At 45.5% G+C, this 24,709-nt stretch overlaps 1 protein-coding gene across 9 annotated transcripts in view; it reads right to left on the bottom strand.

Moving 5' to 3' along the window:
• The window catches only part of LOC112236015 (transcription factor SOX-5-like), a 299,419-nt gene that overhangs the window by 130,644 nt on the left and 144,066 nt on the right, over positions 1-24,709 (bottom strand). For 3 of the 9 annotated variants that reach the window (XM_042300208.1, XM_042300214.1, XM_042300212.1), the window contains exon 1: positions 5,141-5,365. The exons of 1 other annotated variant lie outside the window; for it this stretch is intronic. In XM_042300208.1, coding sequence (XP_042156142.1) covers positions 5,141-5,178 — 38 coding nt within the window. In that variant the 5' untranslated portion in view covers positions 5,179-5,365. Of the gene's footprint in view, positions 1-2,145; positions 2,233-5,140; positions 5,367-24,709 lie in introns of those variants that run through there. 5 more of the 9 variants (XM_042300207.1, XM_042300211.1, XM_042300213.1 and 2 more) reach the window with 3 other exon arrangements.

Raw genomic sequence — 24,709 nt, 5'->3', positions numbered from 1 at the left:
GCCAGACAATGGACCAGTCTGAGAGAAAGACCCAGAGACAGAGAGAGAGAGAGAGAGAGAGAGAGAGAGAGAGAGAGAGAGGAGAGAGAAAGAGGCCCAGAGAGAGAGACAGAGAGAGAGAGAGAGAGAGAGAGAGAGAAGAGAGAGAGAGAGAGAGAGAGGGAGAGAGAGAGAGAGGGAGAGAAAGAGGCCCAGAGAGAGAGAGAGAGAGAGAGAGAGAGAGAGAGAGAGAGAGAGAGAGAGGGAGAGAAAGAGGCCCAGAGAGAGAGAGAGAGAGAGAGAGAGAGAAAAGAGGCCCAGAGAGGCCATAGGGAGAGAGAGAGAGAGAGAGAGAGAGAGAGAAAGGGAGAGAGGGGACAAGGTCTGCATTAGTGTTCAGACCACGGACACACCACTCAATTACGCACACACACACACACACACACACACACACATACATACACACACACACACTGTACCCCTCTTTCTCATAACAGTCCGTAACACGCCACCCTGTCCCTTTAAAACACTTAACCATTTTAATCCGCAATGCTTTTCTAGTTAATGCTACATAAATCCAATTTACTACAGGTCAACTTTAATTCACATTACACACTTTGATTCCCTTAATTCCTGAATGAATTCCATTCAATGTAAAAGTTTCAAACAGTAACAAATTACACTACCACAAAACAAAATCCGCTGTCCTACTTCACAGTAATATCCCACAATGTATTACAATGCAATACCAATGCAATGATGACACACTAAAATACACATTCCTACCTATTATTTTAGCAGTGTTCTTTTATAACCATTTATGCAGCTTTACTCATTAGGCACATTAAGGTGTTTAGACATCTGGTGTGGACCCACTCATAAAAGGTGACATTACACCACAACCCCCCCAATAAACTCACAGGGACAAACGGTAGAGAGTGAGAGTTCCACACTGCTCCCCTCAGCACCCCTAGGAGTCCCCTTCCTCATCTCTGCTCCTTCCTTACGATCAATCTCGCTCTTTTCCCTTTACTTCTGCATCTCTCTCTCTCTATCTATCGGTCTCTTTCTTCCTCTCGTTCTGTTACCCTCTCTCTATACGCTCTCTCTCTCTCTGTTTCTCTATACCTTCACTCTATCCTCTCTCTCTCTCTCTGTTTCTCTATACCTTCACTCTATCCTCACTCTCTCTCTCTCTCTCTGTTTCTCTATACCTTCACTCTCCTCTCTCTCTCTCTCTCTCTCTCTCTCTCTCTCTCTCTCTCTCTCTCTCTCTCTCTCTCTCTCTCTCGCTGTCCCTGTGGAATCTGTCACTTTGACCACAGAATCTGTCAGATACACTCATACCACAGCTATGTCAGCGAAATCACTCTATTCCAGTATTTCATACAAGCATCACAGACATTCCTAGTAAAGATGTCAATGTATTTGAAGGAGCCATCAAATCATTATTATTTCCACGACTGAACAAAATGTCAGTGAGACAACTTAAAGAAAGATTTATAATAATACCAAAATATACATATATATTATAATGACAATAATAACATTACATTATAATAATCACATTAACACACACTAGTATAAAGATACCAATAACAATAAAAATATATTAATCATCATCATCGTATATTCAAATATTACTCAGCTGAAATGACTGTAAATAGGGCGAAAACGGTTGTGATTTACGCCACACTAAAACCAATCCAGTCAACATATAACATATAACGCTCTTGCATCGGTCAATCTATTCTGTATCTCAATCGGTTCATTCAGCGTCAATGATGACGATAAAGCTCCTAAAAACAAACCATTCTCATCTTGTATCCATCAATTACATCTCAAACTAACCAGGAGACAATAAAGAGGACGGAGAATGTCTTCTTGTCACATGGCCATCTCAGCCCATTGACCAACACACTGTACAGAACATACATGCACTGTGTTTTTGTGACAGAACTTTTAAAGCAGCTATAAACCCAGCAACATTAGAGCAGAAAGTGCTTTCCCACCAACACAGTAATTCTCTGCATCTCACTTTTCTTCTCCCGATAACTCATAACTATATAAATACATTTGATTTGGATGATAGCTGAAGCAGAAGACAGACAAACGCGGCGGAGAACGAGAACGGAGAGAGAGAGAGAAAGAAAAGTGAACACTTACAGAGACGCAGGAACAGAAAGCATCCGGACCGATGATGGTATGTCTCGCACACACACACACACACACTGCACTCATACACTCTCTCTCCCTCTGCGTTGAAGAGACTAATGCACAACTCTCTCTCTCTCTCTCTCTCTCTCTCTCTCTCTCACGCACGCACACAAACACACAGGCGCACACACACTGTAGAGAGCCTCACACTCATAAACACACACTACACAGGTTACACTCAAACCGGCACAGCCCTTTCCTCCCTCCTTATCCACTGATCGAGTACATTACTGGAAAGCAGACTTTTAACCAGACGTTTTCTAAGTCAATGTAATCCCTGCATTTATCTCCAAACGTTCTGCTTTTACATGTAATCCTTCACATTTTTAATTCCACACAGTCTGGTGTTGTTATCTTTTCTCTCTTCCCGTCTTTGCGGATAGATGACTTATTAAAAACATTTTTTTGCGAAATATAAATGTGTTGTTAATTTGGGGTTAAAACTCCGAGACTTTATCTCCAAACAAAATATTAGTTTGATCTGGCAAAACAGTACGGTACCTTAATGCAATAAAAGTCAAGTGAGAGAGGGGCGTGTATCAAAAATACCGGTATTAAAATGGGGTATTATGGGTAATCTTTCTTTCAGGGCATTAACTTCAAACAGCCATTATTCCCCAGCAAAGCTTGTTTTGTTGTCGACGCGAACTGTAAATCGCTGAGAATATTTCCACCTCTCTCACACGACAGAGGAAAACATAGGCCGTCGTTGTAAATAAGAATTTGTTCCTAACTGACTTGCCTGGTTAAATAAAGGTTAAATAATAAAAACAAAATATAAACATCAACCCTCTCAACAGCTGTTGCTGTAACGACAGAAAAACAATCACACTTAACTGTGAGATAATGTGTGTGAATATTTTAGTTTAAGTTTATTTTAGTTTAAGCTTTTAACATTTAGTGTGGTTGTGTTTTATTTAATCTACTGGAATTTAAAATGAGTGGAGTCTGTGAAAACAACCCAAGAATTCTCCTACCCTGAACAATTTGCTCATGAATGTGAGCTGTCTTATCTCAGGGTGTCAAAATAGCCCGTCAGATAAAGCAGAAGTACAACTAGTTGCCAGGCATTCTGAATAGTGAACTGTAGATTGATTCTGTGACAGTCAGGTAGTTAGCTGGGTAATGGGAACTTTCTGAGAAACTCTTGTCAAACTGAATCCCACTGTTCACGCTCTCACCTCAGCACATGGAAACAGAGCCCTCACCTCAGCACATGGAAACAGAGCCCTCACCTCAGCACATGGAAACAGAGCCCTCACCTCAGCACATGGAAACAGAGCCCTCACCTCAGCACATGGAAACAGAGCCCTCACCTCAGCACATGGAAACAGAGTTCGTCACGCACACACACACACACACACACACACACACACACACACACACACACACACACACACACACACACACACACACACACACACACACACACACACACACACACACACACACACACACACACACACACACACACACACACACACACACACACAGAGACACACACACACAGAGACACACACACACACACACACACACACAGAGACACACACACACACACAGAGACACACACACACACACACACACACACAGACACACAGACACACACACACAGAGACACACACACACACAGACACAGACACACAGACACACACTGTGAGTAACACTGCTGCTTGAACACGGCAATGAACATGTTGACATGAACAACTTAGTTAAACTGGAACGTGTGCAATGGAGAGAGAGGGAGGGAAAGAGGAAGAGAGAGAGAGACAGAGAGAGAGAGAAATTGAGAGAGAGGCAATGAACATGTTGAGATGAACAACAGAGAGAGAGAGAAATTGAAACTGGAACGAGAAATTGAGAAGAAATTGAGAGAGAGAGAGAGAGAGAGAAACTTCTGTATGTGTAATGTTTACTGTTAATTTTTGTTGTTTTTCACTTTATATATTCACTTTGTATGTTGTCTACAGCTTTGGCAATGTTAACACATGTTTCCCATGCCAATAAAGCCCTTGAATTGAATTGAATTGAATTGAGAGAGAGAGAGAGAGAGAGAGAGAGAGAGAGAGAGAGAGAGAGAAAGAGGAAGAGAGAGAGAGACAGAGAGAGAGAGAAATTGAGAGAGAGAGAGAGAGAGAGAGAGAGAGAGAGAGAGAGAGAGAGAGAGAGGGAGGGAGGGAGAGGGAGAGCAGGGCCAAAGTCACAGATCACTTCTCATTGTCACTCTGATTACCACAGCTGGACAACACATACACACACAAACACAACCAGTTTGCGCAAGCTTTGCATGTGGTATCGTTAAAAGGCACAGGATAGCCAAACTTTCTATCTTTCCTCTATCATACTTTCTCCCTCCTGTATCTATCTATCTATCTATCTATCTATCTATCTATCTATCTATCTATCTATCTATCTATCTATCTATCTATCTATCTATCTATCTATCTATCTATCTATCTATCTATCTATCTATCTATCTATCTATCTATCTATCTATCTATCTATCTATCTATCTATCTATCTATCTATCTATCTATCTATCTATCTATCTATCTATCTATCTATCTATCTATCTATCTATCTATCTATCTATCTATCTATCTATCTATCTATCTATCTATCTATCTATCTATCTATCTAACAAGTAAAGCTTTGGAACTCAGCAACACTATTTTGTTTCAGCAAACAGTTTTACAACAAGCAGCACTTTCTCCTTCACAAACACTTCAACAACAACCAAACACTCTCCCTCCTTCTCCCTCCTTCCCTCTTCCTCACAGTCCTGTCGTCCCTCTCTCCTTCTCCCTCCTTCCCTCTTCCTCACAGTCCTGTCGTCCCTCTCTCCTTCTCCCTCCTTCCCTCTTCCTCACAGTCCTGTCGTCCCTCTCTCCCCGCGGTCTGTCTGAGCATTATGTGTGTGTGACTGAGAGAGTAAGAGTGTACGTACCTGTTAAACTCCTGAGGTAGCTCAGGGTCTGTGAGCATGCTGGAATAGGTCTGTGGGAACTAGGATTCCTCCTTCTAACACCATGCAGCTCCGACACACAGATGGAACAGAATCACAACCGCCACAACAAGCCTCTCTATTGATCCTTCAACCTCTGAAACAACGGAGACTGTTCTCTCTCTCTCTCTCTCTCTCTCTCTCTCTCTCTCTGTAGCGCTCACACACACTCAGCCTCACACCCTCCCTCCCTCTGTCTCTGTCCCTCCTCCTACCCTCCCTGCCCTGTAAGCTGTTAGATCTGGGCTCAGCTCTTAAAGGGCCAGCGCAGAGCACGGCGCAGTGTGTGTGTGTGTGTGTGTGTGTGTGTGTGTGTGTGTGTGTGTGTGTGTGTGTGTGTGTGTGTGTGTGTGTGTGTGTGTGTGTGTGTGTGTGTGTGTGTGTGTGTGTGTGTGAGAGAGAAAATACACCGTGAACATCGTTATAACACTGTACATAGCCATAATATGACATTTGAAATGTCTCTATTCCTTTGAAACTTTTGTGTAATGTGTAATGTTTGTAATGTTTGTAGTGTAATGTTTACTGTTCATTTTTTATTGTTTATTTCACTTCAAATATTATCTATTTCACTTGCTTTGGCAATGTAAACATATGTTTCCCATGCCAATAAAGCCCTTTGAATAGAGAGAGAGAGAGAGTGTGTGTGTTTGTGAGGGGAGGGGCTGTGTGGCCGTAGGGATGGTCGCTTCCTTAGAGCAAACACTGCCCCCTTCCTTGAGCTCTGTGCACATGCGTGCACACACATACGCACGCACGCACGCACACACACACACACACACACACACACACACACACACACACACACACACACACACACACACACACACACACACACACACACACACACACACACACACACCACTAGTATAGAATCCTCTCAACACACCACTCTAGGTCACCTCTCTGGACCTCAGTCTTCGGTACTCTTGTCTACATGAGACCGGATGGGTTTTCTCTTCTTTCACAAGTTTACAGAGTCTCTTCTCTCTTGTCACTGTGAAATAAATCTGCCTGGATACAGTCCTGCTCCTCCGTTCTGGGTATTCATAACAGTAATAAGGAGGATTATAACACTGCAATATTGAGTATAACTCCTTCCTCAGTACAGAGGACTCTTGTCATTAGTTATCAATGGAGAACAACATATTATACAGAATGAAGGAAACATCAGGACGTTTATAAAATAATTCAATCAAATATGCATAAACAAGCTTAAACAAGCTACACCTCCTATATTGTCCTTCACAGTTCAAATACAAACACACACACACGCACACACGTACACGTACACACACACACACGCACACACGTACACACACACACACACACACACACTTGATGAGTAAGTGAGTGTGAAGAAGCAGAATTTGGAGTGTGTGTATGTTTGTGTGCGTGTGGTACTGAGTGTGCGAGCGTCAGGCAGGCAGGCAGGCAGACAGCCCTTAGCGCTGTCAGTCACTATTAGGAGTGTGTGGTCTGTGTGTCACAGACAGAGCCAATCAGCCATTGTTCTGGAGGAAAGGAAAACAAACCTGACAGCCTGAAACACAGCAGCCTGGAAAACTTTAAACACGCCATCACTCCATCTGTACTCAACACACACACACACACACACACACACACACACGGAGACACACAAACCGGCGGGCAAGCTTATGCACACACATACACTAGCAAGCACGCACACGCACGTGAACGTGTGATAAATGCCTGAATGCTTGCAGGCACACCCACACACACACACACACTAATGCACAACGTGAACAAAATCTGTCTACCCAAATATGTATGAATATTGTGTAACGGGGTTGTCTGTCTTGTTCGTCTGCTTGTTCCTACTGACAAATAAGCAGAAAAGCTTTGCCAGATACACAAGCCCAAATTCACACACATACCTATCCCCTCTATTTGATATATAAAATATAGAGTTGTGGATATGGCAATATAAACAACAATGACTGTCATTGTGATTATATTTAGTATAATCTAATTCTTCGGCAAAATGAAGAAAAACATAACTGGAGGTTAGATGTAATCTCATTCAGGGAGTAAATTGGTCCTCAGGATTGGAGACGGTATCTCTCCTTGACCTCTGCTGCAAAACAGCTGCGAACCCAATGATAACGTTATTTGTACATTACACTCAACCTAACTGCTTTATTCTACAGACTAACTGTGGGCAGAATGAGAACCATAAAGACTCAGATGGACCTTAGCGAACTCTCAGTTCCTGGCGGGAATGTTTTCATGGCTTCATGGTTTATTATGATGAGGAATCTGTGTGTGTCTGTGTGTGTGTTTGTGTGTGGGTGAGTGTGTGTGTGTGTGTGTGCGTGTACCCATTGTCATACTTGAGTAAAAGTAACGATACCTTTAAATGACTCAAGTAAAAGTGAAAGACACCCAGTAAAATACTACTTCTGTAAAAGTCTAAAAGTATTTGGTTTTAAATATATTTAAGTATCAAAAGTAAATGTAATTGCTAAAATATACTTACTTAATTAACGGTGGCATTTTTTTAACTCACAGATCGCCAGGGGCACACTCCAACACTCAGACATAATTGACAAAAGAAGCATTTGTGTTCAGTGAGTCTGCTAGATAAGAGGCAGTAGGGATGAACAGCGATGTTCTCTTGAGTGTGTGAACTGGACAATTTCCCTGTCCTGCTAAGCATTCAAACGGTAGCAAGTCATTTTGGGTGTCAGGAAAAACTTGATGGAGTCAAAGGTGTATTATTTTCTTTAGGAATGTAGTGAAGTAAAAGTAAAAGTAGTCAAAAAACATACGCTGAACTAAAATATAAACACAACGCGTAAAGTGTTGGTCTCATGAAATAAAAGTTCCCAGAAATGTTCCATATGCACAAAAAGTTTACATACAGGGATGTGAGCATTTCTCCTTTGCCAAGATAATTCATCCACCTGACAGGTGTGGCATAGCAAGAAGCTGATTAAACAGCATGATCATTACATAGGTGCATCTTGTGCTGGGGACAATAAAAGGCCACTCTAAAATGTGCAGTTGTGTCACACAACACAATGCCACAGATGTCTCAAGTTTTGAAGGAGCATGCAATTGGCTTGCTGATTGCAGGGATGTCCATCAGAGCTGTTGCCATATGATTTAATGTTCATTTCTCTACCATAAGCCACCTCCAATGTTGTTTTAGAGAATTTGGCAGTACATCCAACCGGCCTGAACAGAAGACCACGTGTAACCACGCCAGCCCAGGACCTCCACATCCGACTTCTTCACCTGCGGGATCGTCTGAGACCAGCCACCCGGACAGCTGATGAAGCTGTGGGTTTGCACCACAGAAGAATGTCTGTACAAACTGTCAGAAACCGTCTCAGGGAAGCTCACCTGCATGCTTGTCGTCCTCACCAGGGTCTTGACCTGACTGCCGTTTGGGTTCTGACTCTAGTTTGGTGTCGTAACCGACTTCAGAGGCCAAATGCTCACCTCCGATGGCAACTGGCAGGCTGGAGATATGTGCTCTTCACGGATTAATCCTGATTTCAACTGTACCGGGCAGATGGCAGACAGTGTGTATGGCGTTGTGCAGTTTGCTGATGTCAACATTGTGTACAGAGAGCCCCATGGTGACGGTGGGGTGTTAGTATGGGCAGGTATAAACTACGGACAACGAACACAATTACATTTTATTGATGGCAATTTGCCATTCATCCGCTGCCATCACCTCATGTTTCAGCATGATAATGCACAGCCCCATGTCACCAGGATCTGTACACAATTCGTGGATACTGAAAATGCCCCAGTTCTTCCATGGCCTGCATACTCACCAGACATGTCAACCATTGAGCATGTTTGGGATGCTCTGGATCGACGTGTACGACAGTATGTGCTAGTTCCCGTCAATATCCAGAAACTTCGCACAGCCATTGAAGAGGAGTGAGACAACATTCCACAGGCCACAATCAACAGCCTGATCAACTCTATGTGAAGGAGATGTGTCGCGCTGCATGAGGCAAATGGTGGTCACACCAGATACTGACTGGTTTTCTGATCCACGCCTTACCTTTTTTTGAATGTATCTGTGACCATAGGTGCATATCTGTATTCCCAGTCAAGTGAAATCCATAGATTAGGGCCTAAGAAATGTATTTAAATTGACTGATTTCCTTATATGAACTGTAACTCAGTAAAATCTTTGAAATTGTTGCATGTTGCATTTATATTGTTGTTCAGCGTAAATAGTCAAGTAGAGTACAGATACCTCAAAACACAACGTAAGTAGTACTTGAAAGTATTTTTACTTAAGTACTTTGCACCACTGCGTGTTTGTGAGTAAGTGTGCGTGTAAGTGTGTGGAATCGTCTTGGAAAGCGTTGTTGAATACGACTACAAGGATGTCATTTGACAATGAGAGAAGAAAGCAGAAACTCAGTATCTTTTTAACTAGCTACTCTTAGGTGGCCATTGTTCCTCGTTAAACTATTTAGAGAACCTTCGTGTCAAGGCTGCAGTAAGGAACGAGACCGAGAGAGGTGGAGGATGTATTGTTCTCTGAAAGGTAAAAAAAGGGGAGTAAAAGATATCAGCAGCACGGGAGAGAATGGAGAAAAAGAAGAAGAGTGAATTCATCTGAGGTGAAACAAAAGGTGCTAGAAAAAAGGAGAAGGCTGCTTTTGATTATGTACAGCGCTAGGAAAATAAGTAACGTAAAATACAGTAACGTAAAATACAGTAACGTAAAATACAGTAACGTAAAATACAGTAACGTAAAATACAGTAACGTAAAATACAGAAGTTGAGTCCTTAACCTTATTGAGGTATAGCCGTGACCTAAAATGAATTATGTTTCCACTGCGTAGACCAGGAGAGGTGAGGAGTTATGCGTAACACACACACACACACACACACACACACACACACACACACACACACACACACACACACACACACACACACACACACGGTCCATTACAATGAAGCCGTTCATCAGAGGCCCGGTGTCGTCGACCCTCACAGCTGTAGTGCATTAGAGGCCCAGAGATCACAGGGTCTGCAGGAGACAGGCAGTAAACATTCCCCTTCCTCAATATTACACACACACACACACACACACACACACACACACACACACACCACCAACAAAAAAATGCACACACATGCATACACATCGGGGCCATTAGAACAAGCAGTCTGACCCTCCCCCTGCCCTCCATGTCCCTCTCTACTCAATCTGGGGAATAGAAGGAGAACTGAGGGAGGGAGACTAGGGTGGAGGTCCACTAGGGTGGAGGTCCACTAGGGTGGAGGTCCACTAGGGTGGAGGTCATTGCACGGATGATGTTGCTCTGCTGTTGTTCAACAACATGTTTAACAAAACAGCACCAGAAGAGAATGCTGCCCTATGTACACAGAGTCTAGATCTGACAAGCGAGGAATGGGATTTCCCAATTGTTTGGGGTATACAATATGGCTCAGTGTTGGAATGATTTGTTTTGTGCAGTCATTGTTGCTGATCCTTATTGAGGGTGTCAATAATGTTGGACCCCACTGTATATAGAGATATTAAACACTAGACCGTTTCGTTTATACTGTTTTTCACACTGTATTCATGTACTGTATTCTTTACATACATTACATGACCAAACAATGTGAACACCTGCTCTTCGAACTTCTCATTCCAAAATCATGGGCATTATTACAGAGTTGGTCCCTCCTTTGCTGCTATAACAACCTCTCCACTCTTCTGGCGATTAGGCCTGGCTCGGAGTCAGCGTTACAATTAATCCCAAAGGTTTTCGATGAGGTTGAGGTCAGGGCTTTGCACAGGCCAGTCAAATTCTTCCACACAGATCTCGACAAAAGATTGATGTACTGATTTCACTTTGTACACGGGGGCATTGTCATGCTGAAACAGGAAAGGGCCTTCCCCAAACTGTTGCCACAAAGTTGGAAGCACAGAATCCTCTAGAATGTCATTGTTACGATTTCAACTTCACTGGAACTAAGGGGCCTAGCCCGAACCATGAAAAACAGCCCCAAACAATTATTCCTCCTCCACCAAACTTTAGAGTTGGCACTATGCATTGTCCGTCGGACTGCCAGATGGTGAAGTGTGATTCATTACTCCAGAGAATGCGTTTCCACTGTTCCAGAGTACACCACTCCAGCCGACGCTTGGCATTGTGCATGGTGATCTTAGGCTTGTGTGCGGCTGCTCGTCCATGGAAGCCCATTTCATGAAGCTCCAGACGAACAGTTCTTGTGCTGACGTTGCTTCCAGAGGAAGTTTGGAACTCGGTAGTGAGTGTTGCAACCAAGGACCGACGATTTTTACACGCTACTCGCTAGAGCACTCAGCAGTCCCATTCTGTGAGCTTGTGTGGCCTACCACTTCGCGGCTGAGCCGTTGTTGCCCCTAGACGTATCCACTTCACAATAACATCACTTACAGTGGACCAGGGCAGATCTACCAGGGCAGAAATCTGACTAAGTGACTTTTGGAAAGGTGGCATCCTATGACGGTGCCACGTTGAAAGTCACTGACCTCTTCAGTATGGGCCATTCTACTGCCAATGTTTGTCTATGGAGATTGCATGGTGGTGTGCTCGATTTTATACAGCTGTCAGACGTGTGTGGCTGAAATAGCTGAATCAACTCATTTGAAGGGGTGTCCACATACCTCTATATACATAGTGTAGCTCATTCTAATATACTGTACATGTAGCGGATATAAAACGGTTTCTCATGGTCACGTGATGATGTAGCCCTGCCTGTAAAAAAAACGTGTCTGCCCTTGGTCCAAGTGGGAATTTCCTCTTGGTCTAATACGTTGGTTGTTCCCGTGACACCGTGGGAGACCCCGGTTACTAGCCCGTGTGTTACACGTATATTGCTTTTGGATCACTGATGAAGTGTTATTTGTGTTTTTAAGTGGATTTGTCCTGTCACCCATGATTTCTTGCTTCTAGTTTTGATGATTGTTTTTGTACTATTATTTGATGATTATTTAGTTTGACATTTGTTTCCTGCGCTGTTCGGAGCTAGTAACGCAGGCATTTCGCTGCACCTACTATAACATCTGCTCAACTATGCACATGACCAATAAATGTTGATTTGATGTGACCATGACAGAAAAACACCCTCGCTTCCTGCCGCCTCCCTCCCTCTCCCCTTGTCCCTGCGTCAGCTCTGGTGTCAATACCTGAGACCTCAGACATCTTTTCCTCCATCTCTCCCCTCTCTCTCCTTCTTCTCCTCACCCTGTATAAGAACTCAGAGCAGACCCAGAGCTCAGGGCTGGGCAGTGAGGGAAAGACAGTGACAGTCCTGTGATGTGGGTTTATCAGACACACAGGAGGACTGGAGGACGTGGCTCTCAGAAGGTTGAGTGGAAGTGGAGAGAAACCATTAAGATAGCCTGCTTATCTCTCTCTGCCAGGAGAGCCCACAGTGGCTGTATGCACACACGTACTAACCAGACACAGGCCTGACAGACAGACAGACAGGCAGATGGACACACAGACAGCAGACACAACCCTCTGAAGTCAGTCATAACAGTAAGGATACTGATCTAATAGGATGTGGCCTCTGCTATCCCTGCCCATACAGACACCTAGGCAACAGAGGAAGCCTGAATGTCAGTGGGGAAAGAGGAGGATGACGGGTGGTAAGATCGCTCTCTCTTGCTCTCTCTTGCTCTCTCTTGCTCTCTCATGCTCTCTCTTGCTCTCTCATGCTCTCTCTTGCTCTCTCTTGCTCTCTCTTGCTCTCTCATGCTCTCTCTTGCTCTCTCTTGCTCTCTCTTGCTCTCTCTTGCTCTCTCATGCTCTCTCTTGCTCTCTCATGCTCTCTCTTGCTCTCTCTTGCTCTCTCATGCTCTCTCTTGCTCTCTCTTGCTCTCTCTTGCTCTCTCATGCTCTCTCTTGCTCTCTCTTGCTCTCTCTTGCTCTCTCATGCTCTCTCTTGCTCTCTCTTGCTCTCTCTTGCTCTCTCTTGCTCTCTCTTGCTCTCTCTTGCTCTCTCTTGCTCTCTCTTCTCTCTCTCGGTCTCTCTTGCTCTCTCTCGCTCTCTCTCGCTCTCTCTCGCTCTCTCTCGCTCTCTCTTGCTCTCTCTTGCTCTCTCTTGCTCTCTCTTGCTCTCTCTTGCTCTCTCTTGCTCTCTCTCGGTCTCTCTTGCTCTCTCTCGGTCTCTCTTGCTCTCTCTTGCTCTCTCTCTCTCTCTCTTGGTCTCTCTTGCTCTCTTGCTCTCTCTCGGTCTCTCTTGCTCTCTCTCGCTCTCTCTCGCTCTCTCTCGCTCTCTCTTGCTCTCTCTTGCTCTCTCTTGCTCTCTCTTGCTCTCTCTCGGTCTCTCTTGCTCTCTCTTGCTCTCTCTTGCTCTCTCTTGCTCTCTCTCTCTCTCTTGGTCTCTCTTGGTCTCTCTTGCTCTCTCTCGGTCTCTCTTGCTCTCTCTCGCTATCTCTCGCTCTCTCTCGCTCTCTCTCGCTCTCTCTCGCTCTCTCTTGCTCTCTCTTGCTCTCTCTTGCTCTCTCTCGGTCTCTCTTGCTCTCTCTTGCTCTCTCTTGCTCTCTCTTGCTCTCTCTTGCTCTCTCTTGCTCTCTCTCGGTCTCTCTTGCTCTCTCTTGCTCTCTCTCGCTCTCTCTCGCTCTCTCTCGCTCTCTCTCGCTCTCTCTCGCTCTCTCTCGCTCTCTCTCGCTCTCTCTCGCTCTCTCTCGCTCTCTCTCGCTCTCTCTCGCTCTCTCTCGGTCTTTCTTGCTCTCTCTTGCTCTCTCTCGCTCTCTCTCGCTCTCTCTCGCTCTCTCTCGGTCTTTCTTGCTCTCTCTTGCTCTCTCTCGCTCTCTCTTGCTCTCTCTCGCTCTCTCTTGCTCTCTCTCGCTCTCTCTTGCTCTCTCTCGCTCTCTCTTGCTCTCTCTCGCTCTCTCTCGCTCTCTCTCGGTCTTTCTTGCTCTCTCTTGCTCTCTCTCGCTCTCTCTTGCTCTCTCTCGCTCTCTCTCGCTCTCTCTCGCTCTCTCTCGGTCTTTCTTGCTCTCTCTTGCTCTCTCTCGCTCTCTCTTGCTCTCTCTCGCTCTCTCTTGCTCTCTCTCGCTCTCTCTCGGTCTTTCTTGCTCTCTCTCTGTCTCTCTTGCTCTCTCTCGCTCTCTCTCGCTCTCTCTCGCTCTCTCTCTCTCTCTCTCTCGCTCTCTCTCGCTCTCTCTCGCTCTCTCTTGCTCTCTCTCGCTCTCTCTCGGTCTTTCTTGCTCTCTCTCTGTCTCTCTTGCTCTCTCTCGCTCTCTCTCGCTCTCTCTCGCTCTCTCTCGCTCTCTCTCGCTCTCTCTCTGTCTCTCTTGCTCTCTCTCGCTCTCTCTCTCTCTCTGTCTCTCTCTGTCTCTCTCGCTCTCTCTCTGTCTCTCTTGCTCTCTCTCGCTCTCTCTCGCTCTCTCTCTCTCTCTGTCTCTCTTGCTCTCTCTCTTCTCTCTCGCTCTCTCTTCTCTCTCGCTCTCTCTCGCTCTCTCTCTGTCTCTCTTGCTCTCTCTCGCTCTCTCTCGCTCTCTCTCGCTCTCTCTCTGTCTCTCTTGCTCTCTCGCTCTCTCTCGCTCTCTCTCGCTCTCTCTCGCTCTCTCTCGCTCTCTCTCGCTCTCTCTCTGTCTCTCTTGCTCTCTCTCGCTCTCTCTCGCTCTCTCTCTGCTCTCTCTTGCTCTCTCGCTCTCTCTCGCTCTTTCTTGCTCTCTCTCTGCTCTCTCTTGCTCTCGGTCTTTCTTGCTCTCTCTCTGTCTCTCTTGCTCTCTCTCGCTCTCTCTCTCTCTCTCTCTCTCTCGCTCTCTCTCGCTCTCTCTCGCTCTCTCTCGCTCTCTCTTGCTCTCTCTCTGTCTTTCTCTCTCGCTCTCTCTCGCTCTCTCTTGCTCTCTCTTGCTCTCTCTTGCTCTCTCTTGCTCTCTCTTGCTCTCTCTCGCTCTCTCGCTCTCTCTCGCTCTCTCGCTCTCTCTTGCTCTCTCTTGCTCTCTATTGCGAGTGCCTTCCTAGCCTGTTACTAATTAGTTAGCTTTTATTTCACCTCAAATTGTTCATTATTGCAATAATAAATAGAGCTATTTTTCATATCTGTTAGTTATTGTTAAGCTTTAGCTACTGAAAAATAATTAATCTAGCTGTGTTTTGTGTCAGACACACAACAGAGCAATACAATACAGACTGAAAAGGACTCTCATGTCAACAAAGGGTTAATGAATGTTTCTAAAAGGGGATAAATAAAAGGTAAATGATTGACAAAGCATGTGTGTATGCACATAGACAGCGACCCACTCATGCGCACACACACACACACACACACACACACACACACACACACACACACACACACACACACACACACACACACACACACACACACACACACACACACACACACACACACACACACACACACACACACACACACACGTACACACACACACACACACACACACACACACACACACACACACACACACACACACACACACACACACACACACACAGAACAAGCTCTACAGCCATCCTACCTACAGTATCCCCCCCCTCTTCACTTCTCACACAAAGACAGGACCAAACAACAGAGCTTCTCCTTCTTTCTCCTTATTAAAAACCTCTTCATTATGTACAGTGGCTTTTCACTACGGCCTTTAGAGGACACACTGATTGGGGCTAGCTTCGGTGGAGGAGAGGAGAGGAGACATGAACAGGAGGAGAAGAAGAGAAGGAGAAAAGGAGAGAGAAGAATAGCCTTGAGGAGGAGAGGAGAGAGTGTAGAGCAGAGGAGGAGAGCCTTGAGAAGAGGACTACTTTCACAGTGCTGTTCCAAAGAGCTGCCCTGTTTCATGTGCATATAGAGCCACACACCTCCCTGGTCTGAGAGGTTTAGACTGAGTCAGAGTAGAGGAAGCTTTTACCTGGGACAAATTGGACTCGGACGCAACTGATGTAACAGACTGAGACAACGGTTGATAGAATAGCTCTTCACCATCCAAACAAGTGTCAAACAACAGCACACTTCATCTTGTGCAATACAAGAGCTGTTTAGCGGGTGGAAAATGCTTTTGTACCGAGTGTGTGTGTGTGTCTGTGTGTGTGTGTGTGTGTGTGTATAGAGAGAGTGATGCGCTCAGAGGTGTGTGACGGGGAATAAATAGGGAAGAATACAGGGAAGGAGGGATGATGGAGGATAGAAGAATGAGTGTGGAGGCTTTAGATCTCTCTGCACCATTAGAGACGTGATGGAGCTCGGCAGGAGGTAATGACCCCCTTGTCTGTCCCGCCGCGTCAAGAATAAAACACACACTCACCTCACTCAACCGCCAAAAGCATATTCACTGCACACACACACACTTCCCCGCACGCCCATTAGTAGTCATCTCAATGTATCTGTACATCTACAACACACACACACATACACACACACCGTGACTTTATTCAACCAGCCAGTGGGATTTGGCATCTTCTCCTCAGGAAGACAACGTTGTTTCACAGCATCTTTAGAAAACCAAATCTGCTGTTGCACATCAAACCCCTTCAAATGATGTGTTTCAGTTGAGCGGTCTGTATGTGTGTGTGTGTGTGTGTGTGTGTGTGTGTGTGTGTGTGTGTGTGTGCATGTGCGCGTGTGTGTGTGTGTGTGTGTGCGCGTGTGTGAGTGAGTGAGTGAGTGAGTGAGTGAGTGAGTGAGTGAGCAGTGAGTGTATTCAGTCAGTAGTATAGGAGGGAGAGGCTGCTCGCGGTAGTGAAGGGATTTTCTACAGTATGCTTTGTGGCGGAGCATTTTAAAAAGTCCATCTGGGGGAAACAACAGCACAGGAGACTGTAGTGTACCAAGCTCTACAGCTCCAGGCACTAGGAGACTAGATTCAAGATGCTACTGTCTCTCCAAACAATGACTCACTCACTGTTTTTCATTTAACCATATTCTTTAAGTAAAGAGATAATCTCATTTCGAAAAAAACTATATTTAAAACGGCAGCATGGGACGGGGAGTCTTCGAGATGGGGGTGTATTCATGTTTTTCTTTAGATCATGGCCATGTGTAGGACGGTACAATGATTCTGATGTTATAATATACTGTCTATAGGACCTGTGATAGAACAGGTAAGCTGTAGATGTGAGCCCCGTGGCAGCGTTGGTCTGTTGTGTCTCAGTGTGTGGGTGAGACACAATTGCATGGAGAGGGAGCTGAGCTGAGATGCCCTGAGACTAGGTCACATACTGAACAGATCTCCTCTTTTCTCTTCTCCTCTTCTCTACGACTGGGATCCCCCCTTTCTTTGTCTGCCCAGCCCTTCTGCCTCCTCCTCGAGGGCTGAGGTTGGCACTAGGGGGCTGAGGTTGGAGATTGGCATTAGGTTCCAGGCTGATTGGGTGTCCCTAGAGCTCATAGAAGCAGTACTGTGGAGCCCCCAAGTCCCAGCAGTCCCACTGGGGGAGGGAGTCTGCCTTGACAGAGGGGGGTCTGCGTACCATCAGAGTCATGGATTAGAGGAGGAGGTATGGTGGTATGGTGATATGGAGGTATGGAGGTATGGTGGTATGGAGGTATGGTGGTGTGGAGGCGTGGAGGTGTGGTGGTATGGAGGTATGGTGGTTATGGTGGTGTGGTGGTGTGGTGGTATGGAGGTATGGAGGTATGGTGGTATGGAGGTATGGAGGTATGGAGGTATGGTGGTATGGAGGTATGGAGGTATGGTGGTGTGGTGGTGTGGTGGTGTGGAGGTATGGAGGTATGGAGGTATGGCGGTATGGAGGTATGGCAGTATGGAGGTACGGAGGTACGGAGGTATGGTGGTATGGAGGTATGGAGGTATGGTGACGGGGTGGCGGGGATTCAGGGGTTCAGACAGAGCTTTGGAGCCCTGAGCAGAGAGAGGAGGACTGGAGGGACGCCAAGGGTTGAGGGGTAAGGTGGAGGGGTGGAGGGGTGGGGGCGGGTGAGGGGACAGCAGGCTAGGAGATGTACCCTCAGATGTACAGGATTTGGAGAAGAGGGGATGCTAGCCAGTTGGCCTTGCACCACACATTGAGCTATAGAGAAACATCTCTAAACCTTTTACAGTCTAACACCCACCATTTACTGCTGCCTGACTCCAGCTCTGGGATAATTACACCACAACCTGCACGTATTTACAGAACATATTTACATCAGATTTCAGTATTTGCTCAATGTGCTTAATGTTCGCTGAGGTAGTTCTATGTGCTTTCTGGGCAAAGTATAAAAGACAACAGAACAAGACGGCATACAGTACTAGCTAGCTGTAAATTGATATAATAATTATAATGTATATACAGTACTAGCTAGCTGTAAATTGATATAATAATTATAATGTATATACAGTGCTAGCTAGCTGTAAATTGATATTACATTCAAATGTATATACAGTGCTAGCTAGCTGTAAATTGATATAATAATTATAATGTATATACAGTACATTTGATTAAAAGGTATAATCTGTTATTAAGTGGTTGTACACAGAGTATCATTTCTTTATGATTTGAGTTTGTTTGAGTTTGTAAGAACTTGAGAATGTCTATGTTATTCTGTAAATACTGTATACTCTATGTCTGTATAGTATATACAAGTCTAGAAGAAGGTATAGCTCAATGTATTTGTGTATTGTTGTAGTCATTCGGCCCACCTCTATCCACCCTCACTGTGAGAACAAACTGGCACACAGATGGTTAAGCCTACCCAGCGCTGAGTAGGAGGTGGAGGAGGACCAGGGGGCGGAGGGCACTGCAGATGGCACAGAGGGCACAGAGGGCATTGCCAATACGGCCTGCACAGGGAGGTTTAGGAAAGGAGGGGTGGAGGTGGGAGGAGGAGGGGGTACAGCACAATGGCATCAAAATACACGTATTGTTGATTCTTCAATCATCCTTTAGAGGGGTGGTTGGGGGTAGGCGGCAGGAGGGTAGAGGAGGGAGGTGAAATACCCTCGCTACATACCCACATTAGCTTGATCCAGTATGGCACACAAAGCCCTGGCATCTCCCTGGCACCTCTGCCCACGCGGAGCGACACGGATCTGCACGGAGAGACAAGGCAGGCCATGCCAGGGGGGCTTGGGAGGGGGTGGGGGCTGTGTGTGTAAGTCTCTGAGGTGTGTGTGGGCGGTGGGGGTCGTGTTTGTGTGTGTGTGTCTCTCTCTCTCTCCAGTGTGTGTGACCCACCCACTCAGCAGAGAGTACACACCCCGGACCTCCAACCCCTCATTAACCAGTTTAGATCCCTGTGTGTGATGCCTGTTCTCTTTGATATTCAATAGGACTAATTCTCCTTAGATTCCCTGCAGTCATTATTCCTGGGTTATGTTGTTTGAGCTGGGAAATAGAGTTCATTTGACCCTGACAAGGTCTCAACATTGTTTTAACGTTGTTTACCTTCAGTTCCTATACGTACCACCAGAGAGACACTGAACCTCTATGGTAATGTAAATTCCACAATATTTACATAAAACACTACTGATTAAGGGATACTGTTTGTTTTTTAATGTATGTATCATATCGTCGTTTGAGGTGTTTTGCTCATTGTGCATAACTTAACGTCTAATACCAATATTATAATATAACGAGGTAGTTAAGAGCAGGTTTCGTGATAAATCTTGCTCTTGGGGCAGCTCTGCAGAGGGATCACTAGCTAGCACAGTCACAAAGTCAAAAAATCAGATTTTAAACCTAACCCTAACCTTAACCCTAACCTTCACCACACTGCTAACCCTAATGCCCAACCCTAACTTTAAAATAAGACCAATAACCTAATTTTATTTTCATTACTTTTTACAATATAGCCAATTTTGACTTTGCAGCTGGCTTATCTAAGTGAAATCACTCAGATCTGACTTCAGGACAAGACTCATGACAATAAATGTCAACCTGCTATTTAAAACATCACAGTTTTATTAAATGTATTCCTGTATAGTACACATCACACTGTAGGCTATATATGTGACCGACCACCTTGATTTGGTGAAATTGTGTTTTTTACATTGGATAAAAGTAGAGACTCAGAGCTAGAAAATGGTATAATATAATATAACGTTTTTGAGCTCTAACCTTAGACAATGGGGTAATGTACAGTCCCATGAGAGACAGAGAACTAAGCCAATCATGACAGAAAACTGAGCCAATCAGGCGCAACGCTCTGTATTTTCTGCTGGCAAGCCCCACCACAGAAAGCACTGAGCTATGCTGAAACAACTGAATTTTGGAGCTGTCTTAATCAAGAAAGCAAAAAATAGACCAGGTTCGTATGCGGCTTTATTAACTCAATTACATTTTTTTTTTACATTGTTTGCAAACTGATATGTGACACGTATTAATGCCAAAATAACAAAAAAAAACAGGCAAGCCCACCCACAATTTTTAAATTTTTTATATAAATGTTTTACTTAAAGTGTGGGGCTCTGCACCACCTGCCCTGGACGACAGGTCGCCACTGTGTGTGGGGCATGTTCTCAATAAGCAAGAAATAGGCAAGGCATACCGTTGAAATATGTTGTAGGACTGAACAATCTGAATAGCCTACGTTCGGTACCTATAAAAGAGGCAGTCTGTTGAAATGGGGATGGATACAAGCAGAATGGAGTATGCACTGAAGGTGGGCCTATGTGAATAATGCAAAAGTATGCTGGCTAAAGCCTCACGAGTAGACCATTTAGACACCTTTTTATGGATAAGGCTACTAGGTTAATGCATGGCCACGATAAGAAAGACACCAGACACATTTCTATTGAACCAGCTTTTGTTATAGTAGGGTAAGGGTAGGGTAAGGGTAGCCTACTAGATAAGGGCTTGTTTTTTAGTGAAACGGGAAAACAAGCATCGTTAGAAGACAACATTTTTCTAAATACGAGTGTCACCGGGTTATCTCATCTCTCGTTCCATGAGGTGCATATTGCCTATATGGAGGGCTCAAAATAGTAACAGGAGCCTACATAGATAAACATGGGATGTCCACTCACTGTTTTGCTGCTGCCAAAGTTGATCTTTAATAAAGCTTTGTTGATTAAGATGTATTTCAAAGCAGTCTCACGAGCCAAACCCTTTATCGATACTCTACACCAGTTGGTGAATGCATTGGTCATGAGCAAAAAATCTGCCTTCATTGAGAGGAGGGGAGGCCATGCTTTGTTTTTAATCAAATGAAAGGAAATGAAACCAAATGGGAAAAAGCATTTGTTTTTTAAATTTTTCTAAATACAAGGTGTACAGGCACAAACATCTATTTTGTTCCATGTCAGAGTATGTGAGCGGAGCTGGAGAGGAGCGAGGAGCGAACCTGGAGCGGAGCTGGAGAGGAGCGAGGAGCGAAGCTGGAGCAGAGCTGGAGAGGAGCGAAGCTGGAGCGGAGCTGGAGAGGAGCGAGGAGCGAAGCTGGAGCAGAGCTGGAGAGGAGCGAAGCTGGAGCGGAGCTGGAGAGGAGCGAGGAGCGAAGCTGGAGAGGAGCTGGAGAGGAGCGAAGCTGGAGCGGAGCTGGAGAGGAGCGAGGAGCGAAGCTGGAGAGGAGCGAGGAGCGAAGCTGGAGAGGAGCGAGGAGCGAAGCTGGACAGGAGCGAGGAGCGAAGCTGGAGAGGAGCGAGGAGCGAAGCTGGAGAGGAGCGTGCCCAATTTGACTGGATTCCCAAAGGCTGGAGGGTCGGCCTTCTCAACACTCCAATTTCGCTCCAGTAGCGCTCACTTCACGACTCCAAAAAAGAGGGAAACGAGGCGGTCTTCTGGTCAGACTCCGGAGACGGGCACACCGTGCACCACTCCCTAGCATTCTTCTTGCCAATGTCCAGTCTCTTGACAACAAGGTTGATGAAATCCGAGCAAGGGTAGCATTCCAGAGGGACATCAGAGACTGTAACGTTCTTTGCTTCACGGAAACATGGCTCACTGGAGAGACGCTATCCGAGGCGATGCAACCAGCGGGTTTCTCCACACATCGAGCCGACAGAAACAAACATCTTTCTGGTAAGAAGAGGGGCGGGGGCGTATGCCTTATGACTAACGTGACATGGTGTGATGAAAGAAACATACAGGAACTCAAATCCTTCTGTTCACCTGATTTAGAATTCCTCACAATCAAATGTAGACCGCATTATCTACCAAGAGAATTCTCTTCGATTATAATCACAGCCGTATATACCCCCCCCCCCAAGCAGACACATCGATGGCTCTGAACGAACTTTATTTAACTCTCTGCAAACTGGAAACGATTTATCCGGAGGCTGCATTCATTGTAGCTGGGGATTTAAACAAGGCTAATCTGAAAACAAGACTCCCTAAATTTTATCAGCATATCGATTGCGCAACCAGGGGTGGAAAGACCTTGGATCATTGTTACTCTAACTTCCGCGACGCATATAAGGCCCTGCCCCGCCCCCCTTTCGGAAAAGCTGACCACGACTCCATTTTGTTGATCCCTGCCTACAGACAGAAACTAAAACAAGAGGCTCCCACGCTGAGGTCTGTCCAACGCTGGTCCGACCAAGCTGACTCCACACTCCAAGACTGCTTCCATCACGTAGACTGGGAGATGTTTCGTATTGCGTCAGATAACAATATTGACGAATACGCTGATTCGGTGTGCGAGTTCATTAGAACGTGCGTTGAAGATGTCGTTCCCATAGCAACGATTAAAACATTCCCTAACCAGAAACCGTGGATTGATGGCAGCATTCGTGTGAAACTGAAAGCGCGAACCACTGCTTTTAATCAGGGCAAGGTGTCTGGTAACATGACTGAATACAAACAGTGCAGCTATTCCCTCCGCAAGGCTATCAAACAAGCTAAGCGTCAGTACAGAGACAAAGTAGAATCTCAATTCAACGGCTCAGACACAAGAGGCATGTGGCAGGGTCTACAGTCAATCACGGACTACAGGAAGAAATCCAGCCCAGTCACGGACCAGGATGTCTTGTCATCAAGCTCGAGACCCTGGGTCTCGACCCCGCCCTGTGCAACTGGGTACTGGACTTCCTGACGGGCCGCCCCCAGGTGGTGAGGGTAGGCAACAACATCTCCTCCCCGCTGATCCTCAACACTGGGGCCCCACAAGGGTGCGTTCTGAGCCCTCTCCTGTACTCCCTGTTCACCCACGACTGCGTGACCACGCACGCCTCCAACTCAATCATCAAGTTTGCAGACGACACAACAGTGGTAGGCTTGATTACCAACAACGACGAGATGGCCTACAGGGAGGAGGTGAGGGCCCTCGGAGTGTGGTGTCAGGAAAATAACCTCACACTCAACGTCAACAAAACTAAGGAGATGATTGTGGACTTCAGGAAACAGCAGAGGGAACACCCCCCTATCCACATCGATGGAACAGTAGTGGAGAGGGTAGCAAGTTTTAAGTTCCTCGGCATACACATCACAGAAAAACTGAATTGGTCCACTCACACAGACAGCATCGTGAAGAAGGCGCAGCAGCGCCTCTTCAACCTCAGGAGGCTGAAGAAATTCGGCTTGTCACCAAAAGCACTCACAAACTTCTACAGATGCACAATCGAGAGCATCCTGGCGGGCTGTATCACCGCCTGGTACGGCAACTGCTCCGCCCTCAACCGTAAGGCTCTCCAGAGGGTAGTGAGGTCTGCACGACGCATCACCGGGGGCAAACTACCTGCCCTCCAGGACACCTACACCACCCGATGTTACAGGAAGGCCATAAAGACATAAGGCCATAAAGGACATCAACCACCCGAGCCACTGCCTGTTCACCCCGCTATCATCCAGAAGGCGAGGTCAGTACAGGTGCATCAAAGCTGGGACCGAGAGACTGAAAAACAGCTTCTATCTCAAGGCCATCAGACTGTTAAACAGCCACCACTAACATTGAGTGGCTGCTGCCAACACACTGACAATGACACTGACTCAACTCCAGCCACTTTAATGATGGGAATTGATGGGAAATTATGTAAATATATAAACAATGCTACCTTATATAATGTTACTTACCCTACATTATTCATCTCATATGCATACGTATATACTGTACTCTATATCATCGACTGCATCTTTATGTAATACATGTATCACTAGCCACTTTAACTATGCCATTTGGTTTACATACTCATCTCATATGTATATACTGTACTCGATATCAGCTACTGTATCTTGCCTATGCTGCTCTGTACCATCACTCATTCATATATCCTTATGTACATATTCTTTATCCCCTTACACTGTGTATAAGACAGTAGTTTTGGAATTGTTAGTTAGATTACTTGTTGGTTATTACTGCATTGTCGGAACTAGAAGCACAAGCATTTCGCTACACTCGCATTAAAATCTGCTAACCATGTGTATGTGACAAATAAAATTTGATTTGATTTGATTTGATTTGCCTGGCCCAGCATGCATGTTTAGTCTGCTAGTGTTCTGCTACAGCCCGTTACTTTAACTACTGTCATGGAGTTCACTAAATATTTTCAGAAAGAAACTGACAAAACGCACCGGTGCAAAATCAAGGTGTCTTACAAAGATGAGGACCAAGAGCAAGAGAGGGAGTGAAGTGATGTTGTGTCCACAACTAAAGACACATATCCTG

The sequence above is a fragment of the Oncorhynchus tshawytscha genome, linkage group LG17, assembly GCF_018296145.1.
Source record: "Oncorhynchus tshawytscha isolate Ot180627B linkage group LG17, Otsh_v2.0, whole genome shotgun sequence".
NCBI lineage: Eukaryota > Metazoa > Chordata > Actinopteri > Salmoniformes > Salmonidae > Oncorhynchus > Oncorhynchus tshawytscha.
The sequence above is the reverse complement of the archived record's forward strand: the minus strand, read 5'-3'. Positions and strand labels throughout refer to the sequence as shown.